This window comes from Coffea arabica, chromosome 2e, assembly GCF_036785885.1.
Source record: "Coffea arabica cultivar ET-39 chromosome 2e, Coffea Arabica ET-39 HiFi, whole genome shotgun sequence".
NCBI lineage: Eukaryota > Viridiplantae > Streptophyta > Magnoliopsida > Gentianales > Rubiaceae > Coffea > Coffea arabica.
This window is the reverse complement of record NC_092313.1, coordinates 21177453-21195820: the sequence shown is the minus strand read 5'-3', so window position 1 is coordinate 21195820 and position 18368 is coordinate 21177453. Positions and strand designations below refer to the sequence as shown.

Here is an 18368-nt window from a genome sequence, read left to right as displayed (position 1 = left end):
TTGCTCATCATGGAAAATCAAGAATTTTTCAAAGTATTCTCTGTTTTTGCTTTCTTTGGGCATTAGTGAGTGTTTGGCTGGGGAGCACTTTTGTGATTCATTCATCTAATTTTCAATTCCTTAAATAGACCTATGAATTTGTGGTTTACATTTTTATGCAATATTAATATATTCAGTGCTAAATATAGTAGTATATGTGTGTTCTTCTAACCATGCATTGGACCGTTTCATCAATTAAGTTAAAGAGAAATTTGTTCTATTTTATGAGTTTTTCATTTATTGTAACATGAGGCCAACTCCGTGACCTTAGTTAAAAAGCCCCTTATAACATCCAAATCCCTTTCTTTTTTTTTCCTCCAAGGGAATCACATTCAAGTACTTGGATACAAACCTCCCCTCCTTCCCAATATCTAGAAGGAAAGAAGAAAAAAAAAAGAAAAGAAAAAGATAATCCAGAACATTTCTCATTGTTGATTAATTAAGCTTTACATTTACAAAATCAATCTGTCCCTACAACTCTTCTTTTCCGTCTTACTGGAAAAGCTTCCATCTGTCTGCTAAAGAAAGATGAATAAAAAGGAAAGAAAAACAAGAGCCTTCCCCTCCCAATTCATTCTCAACTAGCTTCTTACAGTGACCCATTCGTCTGATGAGACAAAGTGATATTCTGATACCAAGCTTTTCATAGGCTGGCACCTCATGGAAAATGGATTAACTCTGCTGCTAAACTCCTCGTCATCAGATGAGCCATCTGAATCGTAATGCACTAATCTCAGGTCTAATACACTTGCTGGTGAGCAAGTTCCCTCCTTTCTTTGACTTGACTCTCCTAAGAGGAATGGATGATTAAGCAGTTCCTCAGCCGTCCACCTCTTTTTAGGATTTCTTTGCAAGCATTTGCTCAAGAAATCTTTTCCCTCGTGGGAGAGATTTGATGGAAACTCAGGAACCCCATTACCGCAGGCAATCTTCAGGATTGCTGACATTGGATTAGAAAAATTATCCCCCCAGGGAGGCCTGCAGCCATTGGCCATTTCAATGACTGTGCACCCTAAAGACCAAATATCAGCAGCAAAATCCAACCCTTCATTCCTTAAAACTTCAGGAGCCATCCAGAAGGGAGTTCCACCAATGTTAGGCTTGTAGAATTGCATTGATTTCTTGTCCTTTTTCCGGTCATTTAGTCTCTTGGCAAAACCAAAATCTGCCAACTTTACATTTCCTGAGAGGCCTAGAAGCACATTCTTGCACTTAAGATCACAATGCACTATCGCATTATCGTGGAGATACTTCAGACCCTGGAGAATTTTTTTGGTGTACAATCGAATCAATTTTTCGTCAACTGCCCCTCCAAATTTTTCTACAACCTCAGCTAAACTACCCCCGGCCATGTATTCAATGAAAAGATTGAGTTTCCTGTAGCGATTTGCTCCACTGGAGAAATCCTTTCCTAAGAACTTAATAATGTATTGAGAATCCAAATTCTCAAGAATATCAGCCTCATTTTCCAGAGATTGAATTCCGATTTCTGATTCAGCAGATTTTACAACAAAAAGTGCCCCCGTAGCTTTCTCTATAGCCAGATGGACGGTGCCAAATGATCCTGATCCTACCACTTCTCCCTTCACCCAATCAGTTGGTTGAGGAGATACGCACTGACATTTGTGAGCCATTTTTATTTCGCTTGATCACTTCTACCTACAATTTTGTGTACAAACTTTGCCTTCTGCGCCTTAAATTGGCAATTGAAAGACAACAGACAACAGGAGATTTTCATACAGAAAAAGGGCAGTTTTGATCTTTCCTACAGGGACAAGTTACCTAATACAAAATATGAAATGCGACGGAAATTGAAAAGAGAAGCGGTTTTCCATACAATGAAAAACCGCCCTCAAAAAGAAAGTACCCTTGTGATAACACCAGCAGAAGATTAAAATATTGCCTATTATTTTCTGTTCAAAGAAAGGACAAAGCTGTACAACTTTTGGGACTGTTATTTCACTTATGATACTTGGGTGAGGAGAACTATTGGTGATCCAGATAAATTGGGATTCATACTATCATGATTGGAGAAAAATCAGGAAAACCATTCAGTGGGATAATCATAGACGGAATGAATAATCTTATGTGGCGTAGAAGCTGCAAAATATCCCATGCGATAATCTGACATATTTGTTAGCAACAAAATACCCCAAGAAATGGATAATACAGAACTCGGTACGAATGGAGGATGAACCAACTTACCAGTTCTACAACAAGCTTGCATCCCTTGCCCGTCCAATTACGAATTGTCGCCATTATTTCATCAAATAGTGTCACAACCGAAAGCATGTTTCAATTGTCTTTCACCTCAAATTCTTTGTAAACTAAATTTAAGTTTAGAATTCAAACTCAGAATGAAGGGGAAAAAAAGGTCTACGATGCTTGACAACCAAAGAAGAAAAGAAGAAAGGACTTGGGACATTACACTTGTGATTTTTAGCTACATATCCCTGAAGTTTTCTCAAGGCAAAAGTCAGTAAAGATTCAAAGAGGCAAAAAGAGGTAGATGCAGAGTTCGCCTTTGCAGCAGGACATGCAATGGGTTTCTTACCTTTCGTCTGCGACCCTGCTTTCTGTACATTTGTTTCAGTAAATTGTATACTGATCATTGATCAAGTATATGACAAGTGTTATATAATTTGACATATCTCACTCACACGGAGATGATAAACGTATCGATCATTCCACATTATCTATGTGTTTGGATTGCATTTTCTAAGATTTTTTGTAGAAAAATTACTGTAACGATTTGATGTATGTGAGAAAAAAAATAATAGGGAAATGTGATAACGGAAAACGATACAATTTTTCGGCGGAAAATGGTGTCCAAACAAGGCCATGTTGTCACCAAACGTTTGCTACTCACACATTGACCACAAAAGAAATTCTCAATTGTTCTGGTGACAAATTATACAAGATTCAATATAGGAAATAATACATTTTGGCCAATAGGCATCAAGTACATCTTATGTCTTTGCCAACTCGAGATTATTTCAAAATCAAGTCCACATTCTTTTACATGTATAATCAAAAATAACCTGTAAAAGATTTCTAGTATCCTGCTCTTCGGCTAGCTTGAGAACACGTGCAACTCGCGAAAAACCAGCATGCTCCTTGAACAAATCAGCTTCCTTGATCTCTTGTTTCATCTCCTTTTTGGGATGTCTCGGTTGCTGTGTAAGTGCCCATTGCATTGCCCATATTCCCAAGGGCCGCATGTAACCCAGACATCTGAACTTGCCCTCCAAGTTCCAAGCTTCAGGAGTCTGAAAAGAGTAGCTGCCAAGGAGCACAAACATATAAGCCAACAGAAGTTGCGCCCCTGCATTTATGCATTAAAGCTAGAGAGAAGAAATATGCAGATAGCACAATTAGACATTAAATAGATAGGAAGTTTGCACCACCAGAAATGCTTCTGATAGAACATTCCTAAACAAAATTTACCCTGTTCAGTTCTGGGCTAATTGTCGTTTACAGACTCCAATTGACACGGTAATTAGATGCACATGTGAACTTCAAAGTCAACTCCGAACACTAGAGAACCTTGGCTTATAACACGTTAGATAAATGTTTGATCCGAGGTGCAGTGGGGAATCTGCTATATATCCAATTCATCCCCACATTTTTCTTCCCTGGACTCCTTTTCAGAATGTTTGAACAGGTGAAGTATTGTAAATGATATATAAGAAATATTGACCTGTACAGTCCCAGAAAAATTCTTGAAAGTCTTGAAGTTTCGTTTGAAGATATGGATCAGAAGTACCAGAAACAGGTAAAACAGATGCTCCGTATCCCTACTTTACCACTCTCTTCTTCTGTAGTTTTTGTTCTTAACTTACCCAACCACAGCTTATTCAGGACTAAAGGCATCCAAAAAAATTGAGGCATAAGGCTGAAGTTCAAAAGGCTGCTGCACTGGTATGTAAAGTTCGCAGCATCTGTAATATACATGTTATTCCCATAAACAATGTGACACTGGAAGAGCTACAAAATTGTTATGCACTATCAAAAGATAATTCATCTTCAAAGCACATCTCAAACACACTTACCCAGATTGAACAGGAGCAACCAAAATTACCTATATGCGTTATGGATATCAAGAATTTGAATTAAGATATATGCAGAAAGGGAAATGCCAATTACAGATTTAGAAGTCAAAATTTTCGGATAGAACAGGGGCAAACCAAAATTGCCTAAAAGCATTATGGATATCGAGAATATGAACTAAGAGCATCATGATGATGAAGTATATAAAGTTAAGTCTAACTATAATACTATCAGAAAGGGAAAAGCCAATTACATGTTTAAGCATAGATAAAAGAACATATGGCACTGCTACTAAAGAAGATTTTTAAGTAAGAAAGTCTATGTTTGCTTAAGCCAGAGATTGGCTGCACTAGTGAAAAGAATGAAAATTTAGAGCTAGGTATGGCACAAAAGGAAACAAACAAATGCAGTCCAAAGTATATAAATTTTGGCAACTTGCTTGAGCAAGGGAGAAGACAAGAAGGTAATAACATACCCAAAACCTTCTTTTGCCCAAGCAGCTTCATGTACTCCACCTGCCGTCTTAAATGCCATATCCATCAGGTCTTCATGCATCATGGATGCAGCAACAGCATATGTAACTCCACTCCATATTTCCCTAGATTGCATGCAAGACATGTCTGGTTGTCCACTAGGCAACATTCCATTAAGAGCCCCCATCCTTCCATCTTTTACCCTCAAGACATTGAAATTGTAAACCTTCTCTAGGGCAAGTTTAGCTCTCTCTTCATCAACTATGGGCAATAGACCACAGGCTCGAGCATACCTACCAATAAGGTTGTCAGATGGAGTTAAATGTTCACAAAATGAGGCAGCTTCTTCTTCATCAACTAACAAAGTGAAAAGTCACAGTTTACACTACGTGCTCATGCCCCTCGGATGTCTCCATACATACACACACAGACAGACATGTAGTTTAATGCCTAAAAGGACCAAAGGAGAATCTTTTATACAAGGTTATAGTTGTATATACCTGTTCTATAACTCTTCTTCATTTTTGACAACCAAATACAATAGATGAACTAAAGCAAAGCAAAGTGCTTACCAGACCAGAAATACCAAGGAAAGCTCCTCACCAAAAACAAAAACAAAAAAAAAAAAAACCAGAAGTGGCAGTAAAATCTTATGTTCATGCATATGACTCCTTTCGATCAGATATTTAAAAAAATGTATAACGCAGAAACTGAATTATTAAAGAGAACTTATATATGAAACATACCACTGCCCAGCCAGCTGATCGGCTTGAATTGAAGAACTTGCACTGCCACTGCTATCATCATAGTTAAAGTAAGAACCATTCCATAATTTCTCGTATACCTTCTTTGCCTTCTGAAACTTAAACCAAAAGTAGTCCTCAGAACCTTTGTCACCAACTTCACCAGCCAGTGCTGAAGCAGCTTGCAAGGCAGCCACCCACAGCCCGCCACAGTATGCACTCACACCAGACACAGACCATGTATCATAAGTCTGGTCAGGAAACCCTTCGTTCTCAATCATCCCATCCCCATCCTTGTCAAATTGATCCATGTAAGCCATTGCAACATAAACGGATGGCCAAACAGCTTCGGCAAATTTTTTATCACCTGTTGCAACCACATCCCTGTAAATTTGCAGAACAAATTTCGGATTCAAATCTTTCCACCTATTCGTGTTGTGAAGATTGTAGAAGTTCACTTCAAACCATGGATTGTTCATTCCAATATCATGAGGAACAGCACCAAGAACTTTTCTTGGAGCCAATTGTCCATCTTGCAAAGTTCTTATCTTACTGGGATCATGCATCATAACTGCAGCAGCAAAGTCTCTTTGGATGCTAAGTTCAAGTTTTGGGAATAGCATAACTAGGGCAAATGACGCATAAAAGTGAACATCATAGGTATTACACATGTAATACTCAATCCCTTCAAGATAGAGGAACTGGCCTACGTTTTCCTCCCCTTTTTGGAGCAGATTCGTTCCAAAGGCGGAATTCAGCGAAATAGGAGAATGAATCTCCTCAAGTATTGAAGTCATTCTCTCTAGGATGCCTGTAGCAGTGTCGTTATGATTAGAATGATTGATGGTGTTTTTGAGAGCTGGATTAGATCTGTCGAGCGAAAACTTTCTTTGCCCTATTGCAGATAAACTATGCACAGCTGGTAATCCATCTGTATAACAAGAAATAGACTGAACTGTAATTACCCAAATTAAATTTTCACAAGACAGCAAAGATTTGTCTTCACTGTACCTGTCCAAATTGATCCTCCAGCATTAAGGTAGTAGAGTTCATTGAAGAGAGTGATAGGATACCTGCAGTGAACCATCTTGACTTTTTTACATGAGAACTTTATGATTAACAAACAGACAGCAAAAATTCCAAGCTTACCATTCAGGAAGCCTCTTATCTTCAAGAATGGGTTTTTGCCATGCTTCTATCTGTGACTCCCAACTTTCATGCGCTATAATCCATAACACAAGGAAAGACCAACAAGCTTAGCAAGAAAATATTGTCACAGATTAATTGAGAATGACAAGTGCATGTATCTTTTTTGCTTTGGATGTTTTAAAAATTAAAATGTGGAAAAGGCCTTTCAGCTCCATCTGGAAAATTACCAAGAATAGCATCATGTGCAATTGCAGATGCCGCATTTCCAAAAGTTCCATAAAATTTTGTATAGCGCCTGTAAATTAATCTGAATTACTCACAGCGAAAAGAAGCTAGGAATTCAGAGATTGACAATAAAGACAAGTCATTCACTACTGACCTGTGGTAAGTTCTGCCACCTGAGAAGTTGACTTCAGGGCAGGCCCATGCCAGCGAAAATGTAACAGTGCGTACCGTATCTGCTGGAATAGTTACAGAAGCTGCAATGGCTGCCCCGACAAGTGAACCCGGTTCAGAAGGCATTGACATTTCTTCAAAATGAAGGTGATCAAATGATCCATGCTATTAGAAAAGAAGCAGTTTAAAGCCTGTTAAAAATGGTGATAGATAGGAAGAAGAAGAAAGCAAGGCCAAGAAACTACATTTTCATCACATTCCCACAAATTTAGAAATCTTAAAGCGTCAATAAACATGCCAAAAAAACATAATGCAGATACACACATGCAACAGAACTAAAGAATGGGCACAAAGACAACATACCACCTATCTATTATACAAACAGTTAAAATTTTTCTTCGGAAGTTTAAGATATAACCTATCAGTAAGAACTGACTAGCACCCAAAACCAATATGCCAATCATGACAGGTTTAGTTAATAAGAAAATTCCCAAAACAAGGCAGTCTCAATGATCTCTCAATCTTATGAAGTTGCACTTCTTTATTGTACCAGCAAGCTGGTCACATGGAACCAGATCCAGTTCAAAGATCCAACAAGAATATTTAGAAAATTCAAAAATAGTGCTAGCATATTCATTAACTATTCTCACATCCAAACAATTCAGAATGATATAATCCAATGAAAAATTTAATATAGACATATTAATAGCCAACCAAATTCTCATTGTACAACAGCAAAAATATAGGCAGAAGATATCATGGTGAATTAGTAAAATACTATGCGCTTTAGCCCTCAGGAGAAATGTATATGTAATTGACATAATGCATAAACAAACCTCTTTTACTTCATGCCACATATCTTTTGCTGTAATGCCTTGAGAATTTCCAGATACAACAAAGCAAGGGCACTCGGAGACACGTACTTCAACTGTTTCTTCAGCTGCGATGGCAAATGTTACCGAAGGTAGCCCATTGGCAGTCCTGTGTCCGAATAGACAAAGGAAAAGAAGTTCTTAAAAGTGAACCCTAAAACCCAATTCTGGACATATGAGAAACTCACAAGTGGTGCAAGAGTACTCCACGAACACCATCCTCCATCCTGTTAAAACAATTGCATTCCAAGTCAAATCTTAGCAAAAGTTAAAAAGAGTCGTGAATCTTTGCCCATTAAGCATGGAAAACAGATAAACATATCTCAGAAGATGTAATTGCAAAGCTTCAGAATAAGAAAATAATAACACTTCTTCCCAGGAGATGAAACCACACCCCAACTATGTTACAAGGAGAACCAGCAAAACATACCTAAATGTTGAGTTGAAATGATGACCAGATAACCCAGAATCCCCACCAACAGAGTTCTGGACCACATGAAGAAGAAAATTCAGCTAAGAGTCTTAATTAAGTCAAAAGAATCCAGAAATCAAAATTACAATGGGAACATTACTCCTTTGCATGACAAAGCAGACCACAAAAGTTAACATGTAAAAGGTTAAAAAAAGAAATTGCCAGTTAACATACCGCCCACGAAAAAAGTAAAGTGACATCAGCAGCCATCTTTCCTGAATTAGACAACTGCAGGGGGAACCAAAAGGATGAAAATTCTAATTCCTTGTACCAGAGCTATAAATTGTCTTTTCAATAAAGGAATTTGATGGCTTGGAAAGCTCATGTGTACCGTAAAAGTAAATACTGCTGCAGGGAAGCTGCTTTCTTTGTAATTATGAGGGATAACAGGGGAAATTTGACGACATACTATTTTAAGATTGGGGTCTGGTTCACCTGCATGCAAGTAGTGAAACTCAAAGAACAGATAACTATTTATGAAAGTCATCAACTTTTGAAGTTTAACAGCTATTCAAAAGATTACCATCATATACTGTCCAGGCCCTTGGGAACAATGCATGGTATGTAGAGCTGCTTCCATTTAGATTCCAATCCCAAGATCCTACCCCTGATGCTGGGCTAGCACTGTTCGTCCATGATGTCTAAGTAAGATTCGCTTTTCATCTTTCACATAAAATTTCCGATTCAAACAAGTTTTACATATCTGATTTAATCTTTTGCACTTTTGTAATTATATATATCAATGTTCATAATGCATTGCCCATGCTAGTGCTTAAGGTTGACAAAATTAGTTAAAAGTTCAAAACAGAAGTCCTATCACATGAACTTCTCCAGGGAGAAATTAGACTCGATAAGAATCAGCAAAACAACTTATAATATGCTTACTTTTGTGAGTCTGGATATCCTGAGCATAGTACAGTAGAATGCTTTTCACCATTTGGGCGTGAAACAAATACCTGCAATAAGAAGATGATACATAGCTTTAACCGCAAATTCTCAAGATAAGGAACACTAAGCAAAAATAAATAAATAACTAAAACTAGCACTTCCAAGGCTTGGTACTAAGACACCCCTTTTGCTCATAATTGAGATCTATTGCACCATTTTTGCTAAAATGTATGTGTGTTTCTAGTTCAAGGAACAGTTTGTATTAGGTGTATACAGCCATGCGCACTGACACATTTCTGATCTTTCTTTGGGTGTAATACTCTCAGGTGAATAGTTCGTATTCTCAATACAGATTTTTAATTTTTCTCAGTTTCTATAATCTTCTCAACTTCCCCCAATAAGCATTTTATTTTATTTTATTTATTTTTTTAGCACTTCACTTATTTCAATTTTTTTTTCTCTTCTTGAGTCACTTTCTTCTCTTACATATGAACCAATTAACTGTGCAACCACAAGGATGAAAATCTTTCAAGTAAACCTGTAGCAAAAAACAAAATAATCACTAATGATAATGACCATAGCTGCATTGGACTTTCCGTGGTTCATGTTTTAGCACTGTGAACTTTCAGGCATGAGAAGATTTCAACCCATAAGACTCTTAAACAGCAGCAAGACCCTCAGGAACAGCAGAAAAGAAAACAGATAAAGTGAGTCTAAGAGGTCCATAGAGCACAAGTGAAGAAGAAAAAAGTAACGATGGTGAATAGATAATGCGAATCATTCAAAACAGTATATTCAACACATCTAAATAGAGCTGTTACTTACAGAAAACTGGTTTGCTAAAACTGGTCCATCTTCACATATCCTGGGAAATAGTTGCCAACGTCGAAATTCACCCTTGTAACTTCTTCCAATGCTTCCTGCACTGAAAGCTTTTTCTGTCATACATATTATTTCACTTATGTTTCATAATTCAGGACAATTGATAAGGTCAGTCATCATCTGCTAGGCATGACATGGAACCTCATATAGTCACACTTAAATAGTCTGAAGCCGCATGAGTTTAGCATAACTTGTACAATAGTATCTTGTACCAGAAAAATAGCAAAGATTACCAATTCCCCTCCCTCGTGCTCCTCATCCGTCCCACCCCTCCCTGCCCCCCCCCCCTCCCAAAAAACCCTGCCAAAAGACAAAGAAAAGCCCCGAAAAAGGTATAGGAAAGGAAAGGATTTAGGGTAACAAATTAGCAAGTCCACACATGATAACTTCTGACCAAGTAAGTACAAACAATTTCTTTCACAAATCTAACCAACTGTAAAACATGTTGCAAACAAGAAGGACACAGTCAACAAATTGGGATAAAGAGAAGTATCTTTCGAATTTCCAGGCAATCTCCAAGGAGAAGGAAGATGGTAAAGCACAATCTAAACTAGATTTCCTATTGTGGCTCCAATGATAAGTAAGAGAGGTGCAAATAACTTGTTATTGTTAGTGGTGAAGACTTACCCAATACCACCTAAAGGAACACCATGGCATGATGACAGATCACGTTTCATAAATGGATTGAGAAATGCTACCTGCAAGATTTAAGTGATGGCTATGATATTCAATGATAAATTTAATCCATCATGTTGGGTTCCAAATTATATGTTAAAGCACTTTACCTGTTCCGAAGATTTTTCTCCTCTAAGATGTCGCCACAGCCGAATACCTGTTGGAGCCTACAAGTGAACCAAAAGGAGATGCCAGGACTTGAGAAATAAGGACTAAAGCTCAGATTTTATCTGCATGACTAATTAACAAACCATTGAACTTATTTTGTCTGGTGAGTATCTAGTGTATTGTGAGTATCATCAAGTCGAGAATACAGGACATCAGACTATGATTAATTATTTTATTCAGCAACAAGTTGTTTAACATTCTTACATTTGGCTTCAGTTGTAACTTGTAGGCCGATACTAATATACTTCACTTAAACTTTTAAATACAACTGGATTCTTGTCTTCTATGCATAAGAATGAGACTAGAATCTCTAGAAAGTATATGATTTATCTACAGATATGATTTGATGCAAAAACACAGACACTTGTATACACTATTTCGCAACTTCAGAATTTGCTCCCTTTCTAAGGTTCAAACTTATTCAGTCCATAGACCGGCTAATGTGAAAAGTGTGGACATTGAAGTATCACAAATGTTTAAAAAAAAAATTACCAGAGTGATCATCTCTTTCAGAGTCAAACCAAATGTTGAAAGGACAACCTCCTTTGTGTTTAGTCTCCGTTTCCAAGTAAGAGATGCAGGTTTTGCAGGATCAACCTTGATCAGGAAATGAAGTACCAGGACAGTCAGTTTAGGAAAAGTAGAAACCAACACCCCTAAGATGTTGAAACCATGGTTCTGATAACTAGGTCATTTGCATGGTTCAGTTAAATGATTAATCAGGCTATCCACTAAGCTGCACATTTTACCTTGGCTTTGTGTGAATCGTATGATTCTCCTTCTCCATTATCAGAACCATTTACCAACATTCTTTCCTGCACATTTACCAACATCCAGTTAAATGTTGATGTGTTAATTGCCCACAAGCTGGATTAAATCAGGCGGCAATAACCACACAGCATAAAAACGTTGGCGTAGGAGCAATCAAAGTCATAAAAATTCTTACCATCTTGTCTGCAACCAAAGAAATAATCGTTGACCATTAAATACAATCTGCTGTAAGATGCCGAAATTATCCAACACAATAAAAAATCCAAACCTCAAAGTGGGTTTTTTCCAAAAAAAAAAAAACTAGTAAATTAGAATACAATAAGATAAAAGGCACAGAAATCAATTCTGTTAACCATCCCAAAATTCCTCCGAAACATCAATCGCCAAAAGCTTACTGTCGCAACAACTTACAATTGCATCAGGCATCAAAATCAGAACTTGCATGAAACAACAAGAAGAAAAACACAAGCTTGCAAAATAATCAAAGATGGATAGCTACAAGTACTCACAAAGCAAAACAAGGAAAACCCAAATAGCGGAAATTTATAATCAGCAGAATCACATATCAATCAATAAGTTAATAAGAACATGCAAGCCCATTTGAAGGAGCCAGAAAAGAAAGACAAAAAAGGGAAAAAAAAACGAAGCAAAGACTGGAAAGTATGGTAAGAGATGAACATCAACATGATCAGAGGTATAATGGAAGAACTGCAAGAAGTCTAACCTGGAAAAAGTGGGCTGCTAAATGATTTCACAGAGTTGACGATATCCCAAACAAGAAGAAAAAAACGATCGTTATGACTAAATGTAGTAGGCAAAAATCGTCAGCAAAGGAATCCCAGATCTCATAGGTGATTTTAAAGGTGGCTACACTCTACAGTAGCGGTAGGTGGCTACACTCTTCAGTAGTTTATGATAGCTCAGCGGATAAATACATACCCACCACAGTTTAGTTGAGTTGGTAAACATATTCCACGCTTTCTAAGTTGTCCCTCAGCTCTCGTGATGGGTGCAACTCCTCAGATTTGATGGGCTTGACGATTGAAACGAACGGAATGATGTAAAATTTTTAATTTTGATAGTTTAAATGTTTATAATGGGTAAATGCATGTCCTTAAAAGTTAAATAACCAAAACTCTGCTATTTAAAGATAATTTGCACAAAGTGAAATGGCAATGGAGAGTTAATTGCTACTGGCTACAGCCTGGCCCGAATGATTTGAAAGACATTTGGCAGTCACAGCACAAAATAGTTGACCAGTAGACTAAGGGATAATTTCAGAAGCCTCCGTGAGGTTTGTCATAATATCACTCAGTTTCTCTCAAATTTTTAAAATCTCACCCATCTCCCTTATTAACTTGACAAAACTAAATATTTCTATCAAAGGCCACAAATTGACAACATTACCCTTGCTCTTAATAACTATTTAACCAAAAAGACAAAATAAAATAAAATTTAAAAGCAAAAAATGTAAATTAAAAAAAAATTGCTAGCTAATAATGGTCCATATTTTTTTACATTGGAGTCGTGGTGGAATAGCAAAGGACATTAGTAAATTAAGTTTAATCAATATCAATCACTTAGGATGATTTTAGAAAGTAATTAACACATTAAAAAACAACGTGCACAGTTACAATTAAGGAAATCAAGATATTTTTTGGAAAAATATGTTTTAATTCATTGTGTGGTTTAAGTTGTGTTGAAAACCAAAATAATCTCTTTATACGTGTAAATTTTTCAAGGTGTAAATTTTGTTTTTGTTCCAATATAACTAAATAAATAGATTACGTCAACAAATTTACACCTTATAAAAATTTAACCTTATTTTATTTTTATTGTTGTTATAAATTTCATAAGTAGGATAATATAAGGGTAGTATTGGAACAAAAGTTTTAGCTTTCTTATATTTCCTCTAAAGGGGTTTAAATGCTATAAAAAATCAATTTAAGGGAGATAAGTGATATTTTAAAAACCTTAAAGGAGCTAAATGATATTATAAGAAACTTTGGAGGAAGTTTCTAAAATTATCCAATAGACTAATGGAGAATTTTATTCACCAAAAAATTCCTCAATTTGATAGTTAAGTGGGATGTTAGCCAGCAAGCCTCTTTTTTGAGTGTAAGTAAGATCTCTCACTTACGCTCTCTTTTCTTGTACCATTCAATATATCATTATGGGGCCGGGCAAAATGTAGCAATTAAATGAACTATTGAATACCGGGGTAGAAGCGGTGGATTACGGAGCCCCATTGTATTTCTACGATAAATAAAATGCAAGCCCCTCAACAACTTATGAACACTTGTTTGCACCCAATTAAAAATTGGCATCAGCTGGGGAGTAGCTCCACAGGACAAATTGGTGAAGGACAAAATTTGAAGAGCAATTTTGGTAAGTTAAAAGCCCATAAACGGGAGTATGTGTTTTTCCTAGTCTACTCAACAACATAAGAGAAAAAACTGGTCAAATGCAATAATTCTTGGGGATATGTGGAAATGAAGCCATGTGTACTCCGATCTTAAACTATAAATGCTTACCTGACAAAAGAGTTATGACGGTTTAAATTTAATTGTTAGTTGACGTAGATGAGTAATTATATACATAAATAATTAAAAGGAATTAATTTTATATAAATTTGATTTTTCACGAAAATACATTTATCATAAATTTATTGAAGAATCTTGGTTTATAAGGTTATAGTAATTTGGTAATTACAATACTTAGGGTAGTTATATGGGTAAAACGTGATTAAGTAATTAGAGCAAAAATTAAAAGTTTTTCCCTAAGGATAAAATTGAAAATTTATAAAATGTTATTAAAAAGTTTACACTAACTGCGATCTCTCTAACTTTTTATATTGCATAAATAGTGGCTTTTTAACTGGAATAAAAAATTGTAGATGAATAATTAGAAACATAATTAACATAGTGCTACAACAAACAAGAATCGTGACATAATTGACCTGGTAGATTTTAATTTAAATTTAGGAATTAGACAAGTAATCTTATATGTAACATGATGACTTTTAAATCAATATCGAATTTGTAGATGAGTAATCAAAAACATAATTAACATAGTATTCCAAGAAACTATAATTGAGATTGTAGATAAAATAATCATAAACTTTATAAGAAAGTACTCTCCTCTTTGAATAATAAAAATAATAAAAAAATTTTGACCATACTAGTTAGATTAACAATGAGGTAAAATGCCTATAAAATCATGTTAGAAATTAAAACGATTGTATCACTATAATTTAAAGGAATAAAATGGTAATAACAATGTAGTAATGCTATAGAATAAAAGGGTATTTTTATCCAAGACTTCTAACATGTTGAATTGAATTACTTATAGAGGCTAAGTGATTAAAAGATAACGTTAGAAGGTAAACTGATAGTAGTGATATAGTTTAAGGGGGGGAAAGTGATAATAACCCTTTTAATTACTTGCATACGCTTATAATGTGCCATGTACACTAGTATAATATTAACTTAAAAAAATACTAGAACAAATTGAGAGAGTGAATAAAATTTAGAAGAAAAAGAAGTAGGAAAAAGGGAAAAAATGTAAAATGTATGCCTATATTTTTTTAGTTACTACCAAACATTTTTCATGGGTTCGACAAAAATCCATTATCATTAATTAATGGCAGTGAGAGTGAATAATGAATTTTTAGTAAACAATTAGTTTTAGCTATTTGGTTCAGCAATAGAGTTGGCCACCATAAGAGAAATTGAATGAATTTTTCACAGTCATACGCACAGAAATTAAATATTATTAAAATTGGAAAATGATGGCATCGGATTAATGTTTTGAGAAAAGGAATTTGGCATTTATGTCTTGTTGTCTCTCGGTCCTTCATATTCTCAACAATTGAGCATTCGCATGGATGATGATTAATTTATAAAAACCCAATCTAATGTATACACATATATGCAATTTAGTCCTTTAGAGAGTCCCACATTCCATCCTCGTCTACGTAATTCACCTATGATTGCCGACCGGTTGCCTAAGCCTATGTGGACCCATAAACTTTTGACGATGGTCCCAGGCAGGCAGAGTTGTTGTGATTGTAGTGGTTCTGCAAATGCTGGGAATAAAATTCCCACTTTGCACACTAGAACTAGAAGCAACCGACAGAGAGACAAAAATCACCGAACTTGCGGTATCGTTTTATATTATTATAAGTAGCTACAGTTGGAAACAAACAAACATAAAAGTGCCCTCACGCATTAGTAACGTACGGCAAATTTATTTAAATATTGTTGATAAAACGAATATTAAGAAAAGTAAGGCTGGTCAAAGGACCATTTCTCAAAATATGCCTCTTGTGTTTTTTTTTTTTTGCCAACACGCGAGGCCGTTTTTACCGGAAATTTTTTTTCTAAATCTATGACCCCCGAGTTTCAGAAGTTCAGGCATTGGGGGCTAATTTTTTGCAAAACAGTCCCTGCAACATGCAGGGACCAATTAGCAAGCTGCATTCCTGAAATTTTTGTTGGGAGTATTTTTTAAAAATTTTACTGTAGTAGTGTATATGAAAAATTTGTACTATAAAATTTTTTGAAGTGTTTGCTATATTACACGGATGAGATATTTTTTGAGTTATTGTGTATTACTGTAACATTGTGTTTGAAAACTTGTTTTTGAAAAAATGGTCAATCCAAACGGAGCCATTTGTTTTTCCAAAACACAAAGGAGTTTCAATTTGTTATGGGACACGTTACGCAGGAAATAATTGATGTTCTAATCAAGTTCAGAATATTTGCACGTTTCTATGTTTTCTCCATTGCAATCAATTGGAGATAGGCTTCAACTAACTTTTGAAGGAGGACTAATGTATTTTAAATGTAAAATATTATTTAATGAGTTTACACATTTATAAAAATGTGCCTATTAGATTAGATTCGTTATATAAAACGCTAGTTTTTTTTTTCAATATGAAATTTCCGATCTCACGAAATAAGTCAATGAACATTAGTCTATAAGGTTTACAAAAATTCTTTCAGACTTGCACTAGTATCTTATTTCTCACACAGTAATTTAAATTAGATGCCCTTCACATTTACTTAATTTTAAATAATTAAAGATGTATAATTACAACAAGTTAAATTTAAACCCTAAATCTTAAGTAATATAATTAATTACATAATTTATTTATTTTTTGATGATATTACATAGTTTTAAATCTTTTAAATAATTAAAGTAGGTTTTCAAAAATGAAGAAAAGTTGGGCATCTTTTGCTAATTGGTGGGGGCACAAGTCCATTACTTCAAATAATTAAAGATGTATAATTACAACAAGAAAAATTTAAACCCTAAATCTTAAGTAATATAATTAGTTACATAATTTATATTATTTATTTATTTATTTGATGATATTACATAGTTTTAAATCTTTTAAATAATTAAAGTAGGTTTTCAAAAAGGAAGAAAAGTTGGGCATCTTTTGCTAATTGGTGGGGGCACAAGTCCATTACTTCAAACTAAGGTGCTGCATGACAGCTACTACGGCGATGCTCAATGCAAACCAACTAATCTTTCTTCTTCTTTTTTTTTTTCTAACGATAATATTTTTATAACCTAATCTATCATATTCTACGAAAAGGAGGAGTCTAAAGAGGTTGTGCAATTCTATAAGGAGGGAGAGCCTAAAAAGTTTATGAGGTAAGGATTAGTAGGTATACAAAATCGATTAGACCAAAATCCCCGACCTACAGCTCACTCCCTTTTTGGTTCAAAGAGGAATTTAATTTCTTTTTTGTGGCCACTGAGCCAAAACTCGATGATTAAACCAACTAACCAGTTGAACACTGGCTTTTCTTCAACGCCCTCTCCTAATCGACTATACAAACTAGCTGTACCAACTGCATTCACATGCTTGGGATAACAAAGCTAAGCATAGATTAATTTTAAAATAGTGTGACAATATAACAAAATAAATAAATTACTTCCATTATTTGCTATTTGAACCTATTCTGAACTTGATTAGAGCATCAATTATTTCCTGTGGAATGTGTCCGGTGACAAATTGAAACTCCTATTGTTTTTGGGTGGATGGGCTCTCATCATCATGTGGTCCGCGGACTCTGGCAGCCCCACAACATCACAAAAACCAGCTTGCTAATTGGTCCCTCATGTTGCAGGGACTGTTTTGCAAAAACGTAGCCCCTCGGGGGTCATAGATTAAAAAAAAAAATTCCCAGTAAAAGCGGTTTTTTGAAAAGGTTCTTTGGCCGGTTCTACTTTAGAAAAAGTTGTCAAAAGAGAAGACTTGAAACCTTTGATTTGCATTCATTTTCGGGGTTATCTGAAAAATTTACCGGCGACTGCAAAGACATCAGTTTCTCGTGAAGACAATAAATTTATCGCCTCCCAATTCTCTTTTGACCCATCTATACCCACCCCTTTCCTTTAGTATAGAATAGTAGGGGTGGCAATTTTTGACACGACCTGAAAACACGACACGAACCTAACACGAAATTAATGGGTTTGGGTTGAGGTTTTGGGAATTCGGGTCAGAATCGGGTTGGACCCGAGGAACCCGAAAAGAAAACAGGTCGATTTCGGGTCAACCCGTGGTGACCTGATATGACCCGATATGACCCGTTTACGAATTAAAAATAATTTAATAAATATAAAAATAATTTTATCTAACTAACCTAAGTTATTCTTTTTTTCAAAGGCATTAATTACTTAATCATAAATGAATTTATTTAATTTGTGTGAAGTTGAAATTATTATATTTGGACAAATAATATATTATATTATTTTTTACTTTTATACTGTTTTA

At 35.4% G+C, this 18368-nt stretch overlaps 2 protein-coding genes across 3 annotated transcripts; both read right to left on the bottom strand.

Moving 5' to 3' along the window:
* Positions 1–448: 448 nt before the first annotated feature.
* LOC113728461 (mitogen-activated protein kinase kinase kinase 17) lies at positions 449–2729 on the bottom strand. Its single transcript, XM_027252864.2, has one exon. It carries the CDS (start codon positions 1671–1673, stop codon positions 621–623), a length of 1053 nt encoding a protein of 350 aa, XP_027108665.2. The 5' UTR covers positions 1674–2729; the 3' UTR covers positions 449–620.
* A 182-nt stretch (positions 2730–2911) lies between these two features.
* LOC140004279 (uncharacterized) lies at positions 2912–12442 on the bottom strand. Of its 2 annotated transcripts, XM_072079890.1 has the most exons (21): positions 12303–12442; positions 11557–11622; positions 11300–11404; positions 10750–10806; positions 10592–10662; positions 9908–10007; positions 9080–9150; positions 8718–8818; positions 8526–8629; positions 8369–8422; positions 8153–8208; positions 7911–7949; positions 7687–7831; positions 6834–7015; positions 6682–6749; positions 6455–6527; positions 6317–6378; positions 5309–6236; positions 4565–4855; positions 3882–3980; positions 3091–3321 (listed from the first exon to the last, which is right to left on the bottom strand). In XM_072079890.1, exons 2-20 carry the CDS (start codon positions 11614–11616, stop codon positions 3893–3895), a joined length of 2655 nt encoding a protein of 884 aa, XP_071935991.1. In that variant the 5' UTR covers positions 11617–11622; positions 12303–12442; the 3' UTR covers positions 3091–3321; positions 3882–3892. The 2 variants fall into 2 exon arrangements, with proteins under 2 accessions (XP_071935990.1, XP_071935991.1); XM_072079889.1 differs by lacking the exon at positions 3882–3980 and having other exon boundaries at positions 2912–3321.
* Between the last annotated feature and the right edge of the window lie 5926 nt (positions 12443–18368).

What these genes read in the sequence shown, in the direction of transcription:
- LOC113728461 (XM_027252864.2), bottom strand. Translation starts at nt 1,673, where the DNA reads ATGGCTCACAAATGTCAGTGCGTATCTCCTCAACCAACTGATTGGGTG.
- LOC140004279 (XM_072079889.1), bottom strand. Translation starts at nt 11,616, where the DNA reads ATGTTGGTAAATGGTTCTGATAATGGAGAAGGAGAATCATACGATTCA. An exon ending in TTTTAGCAAACCAGTTTTCT is followed by an intron (nt 9,151 to 9,907) that starts GTAAGTAACAGC and finishes TTCTTATTGCAG; the next exon opens with GTATTTGTTTCACGCCCAAA. An exon ending in CAGCAGTATTTACTTTTACG is followed by an intron (nt 8,423 to 8,525) that starts GTACACATGAGC and finishes TTCCCCCTGCAG; the next exon opens with TTGTCTAATTCAGGAAAGAT.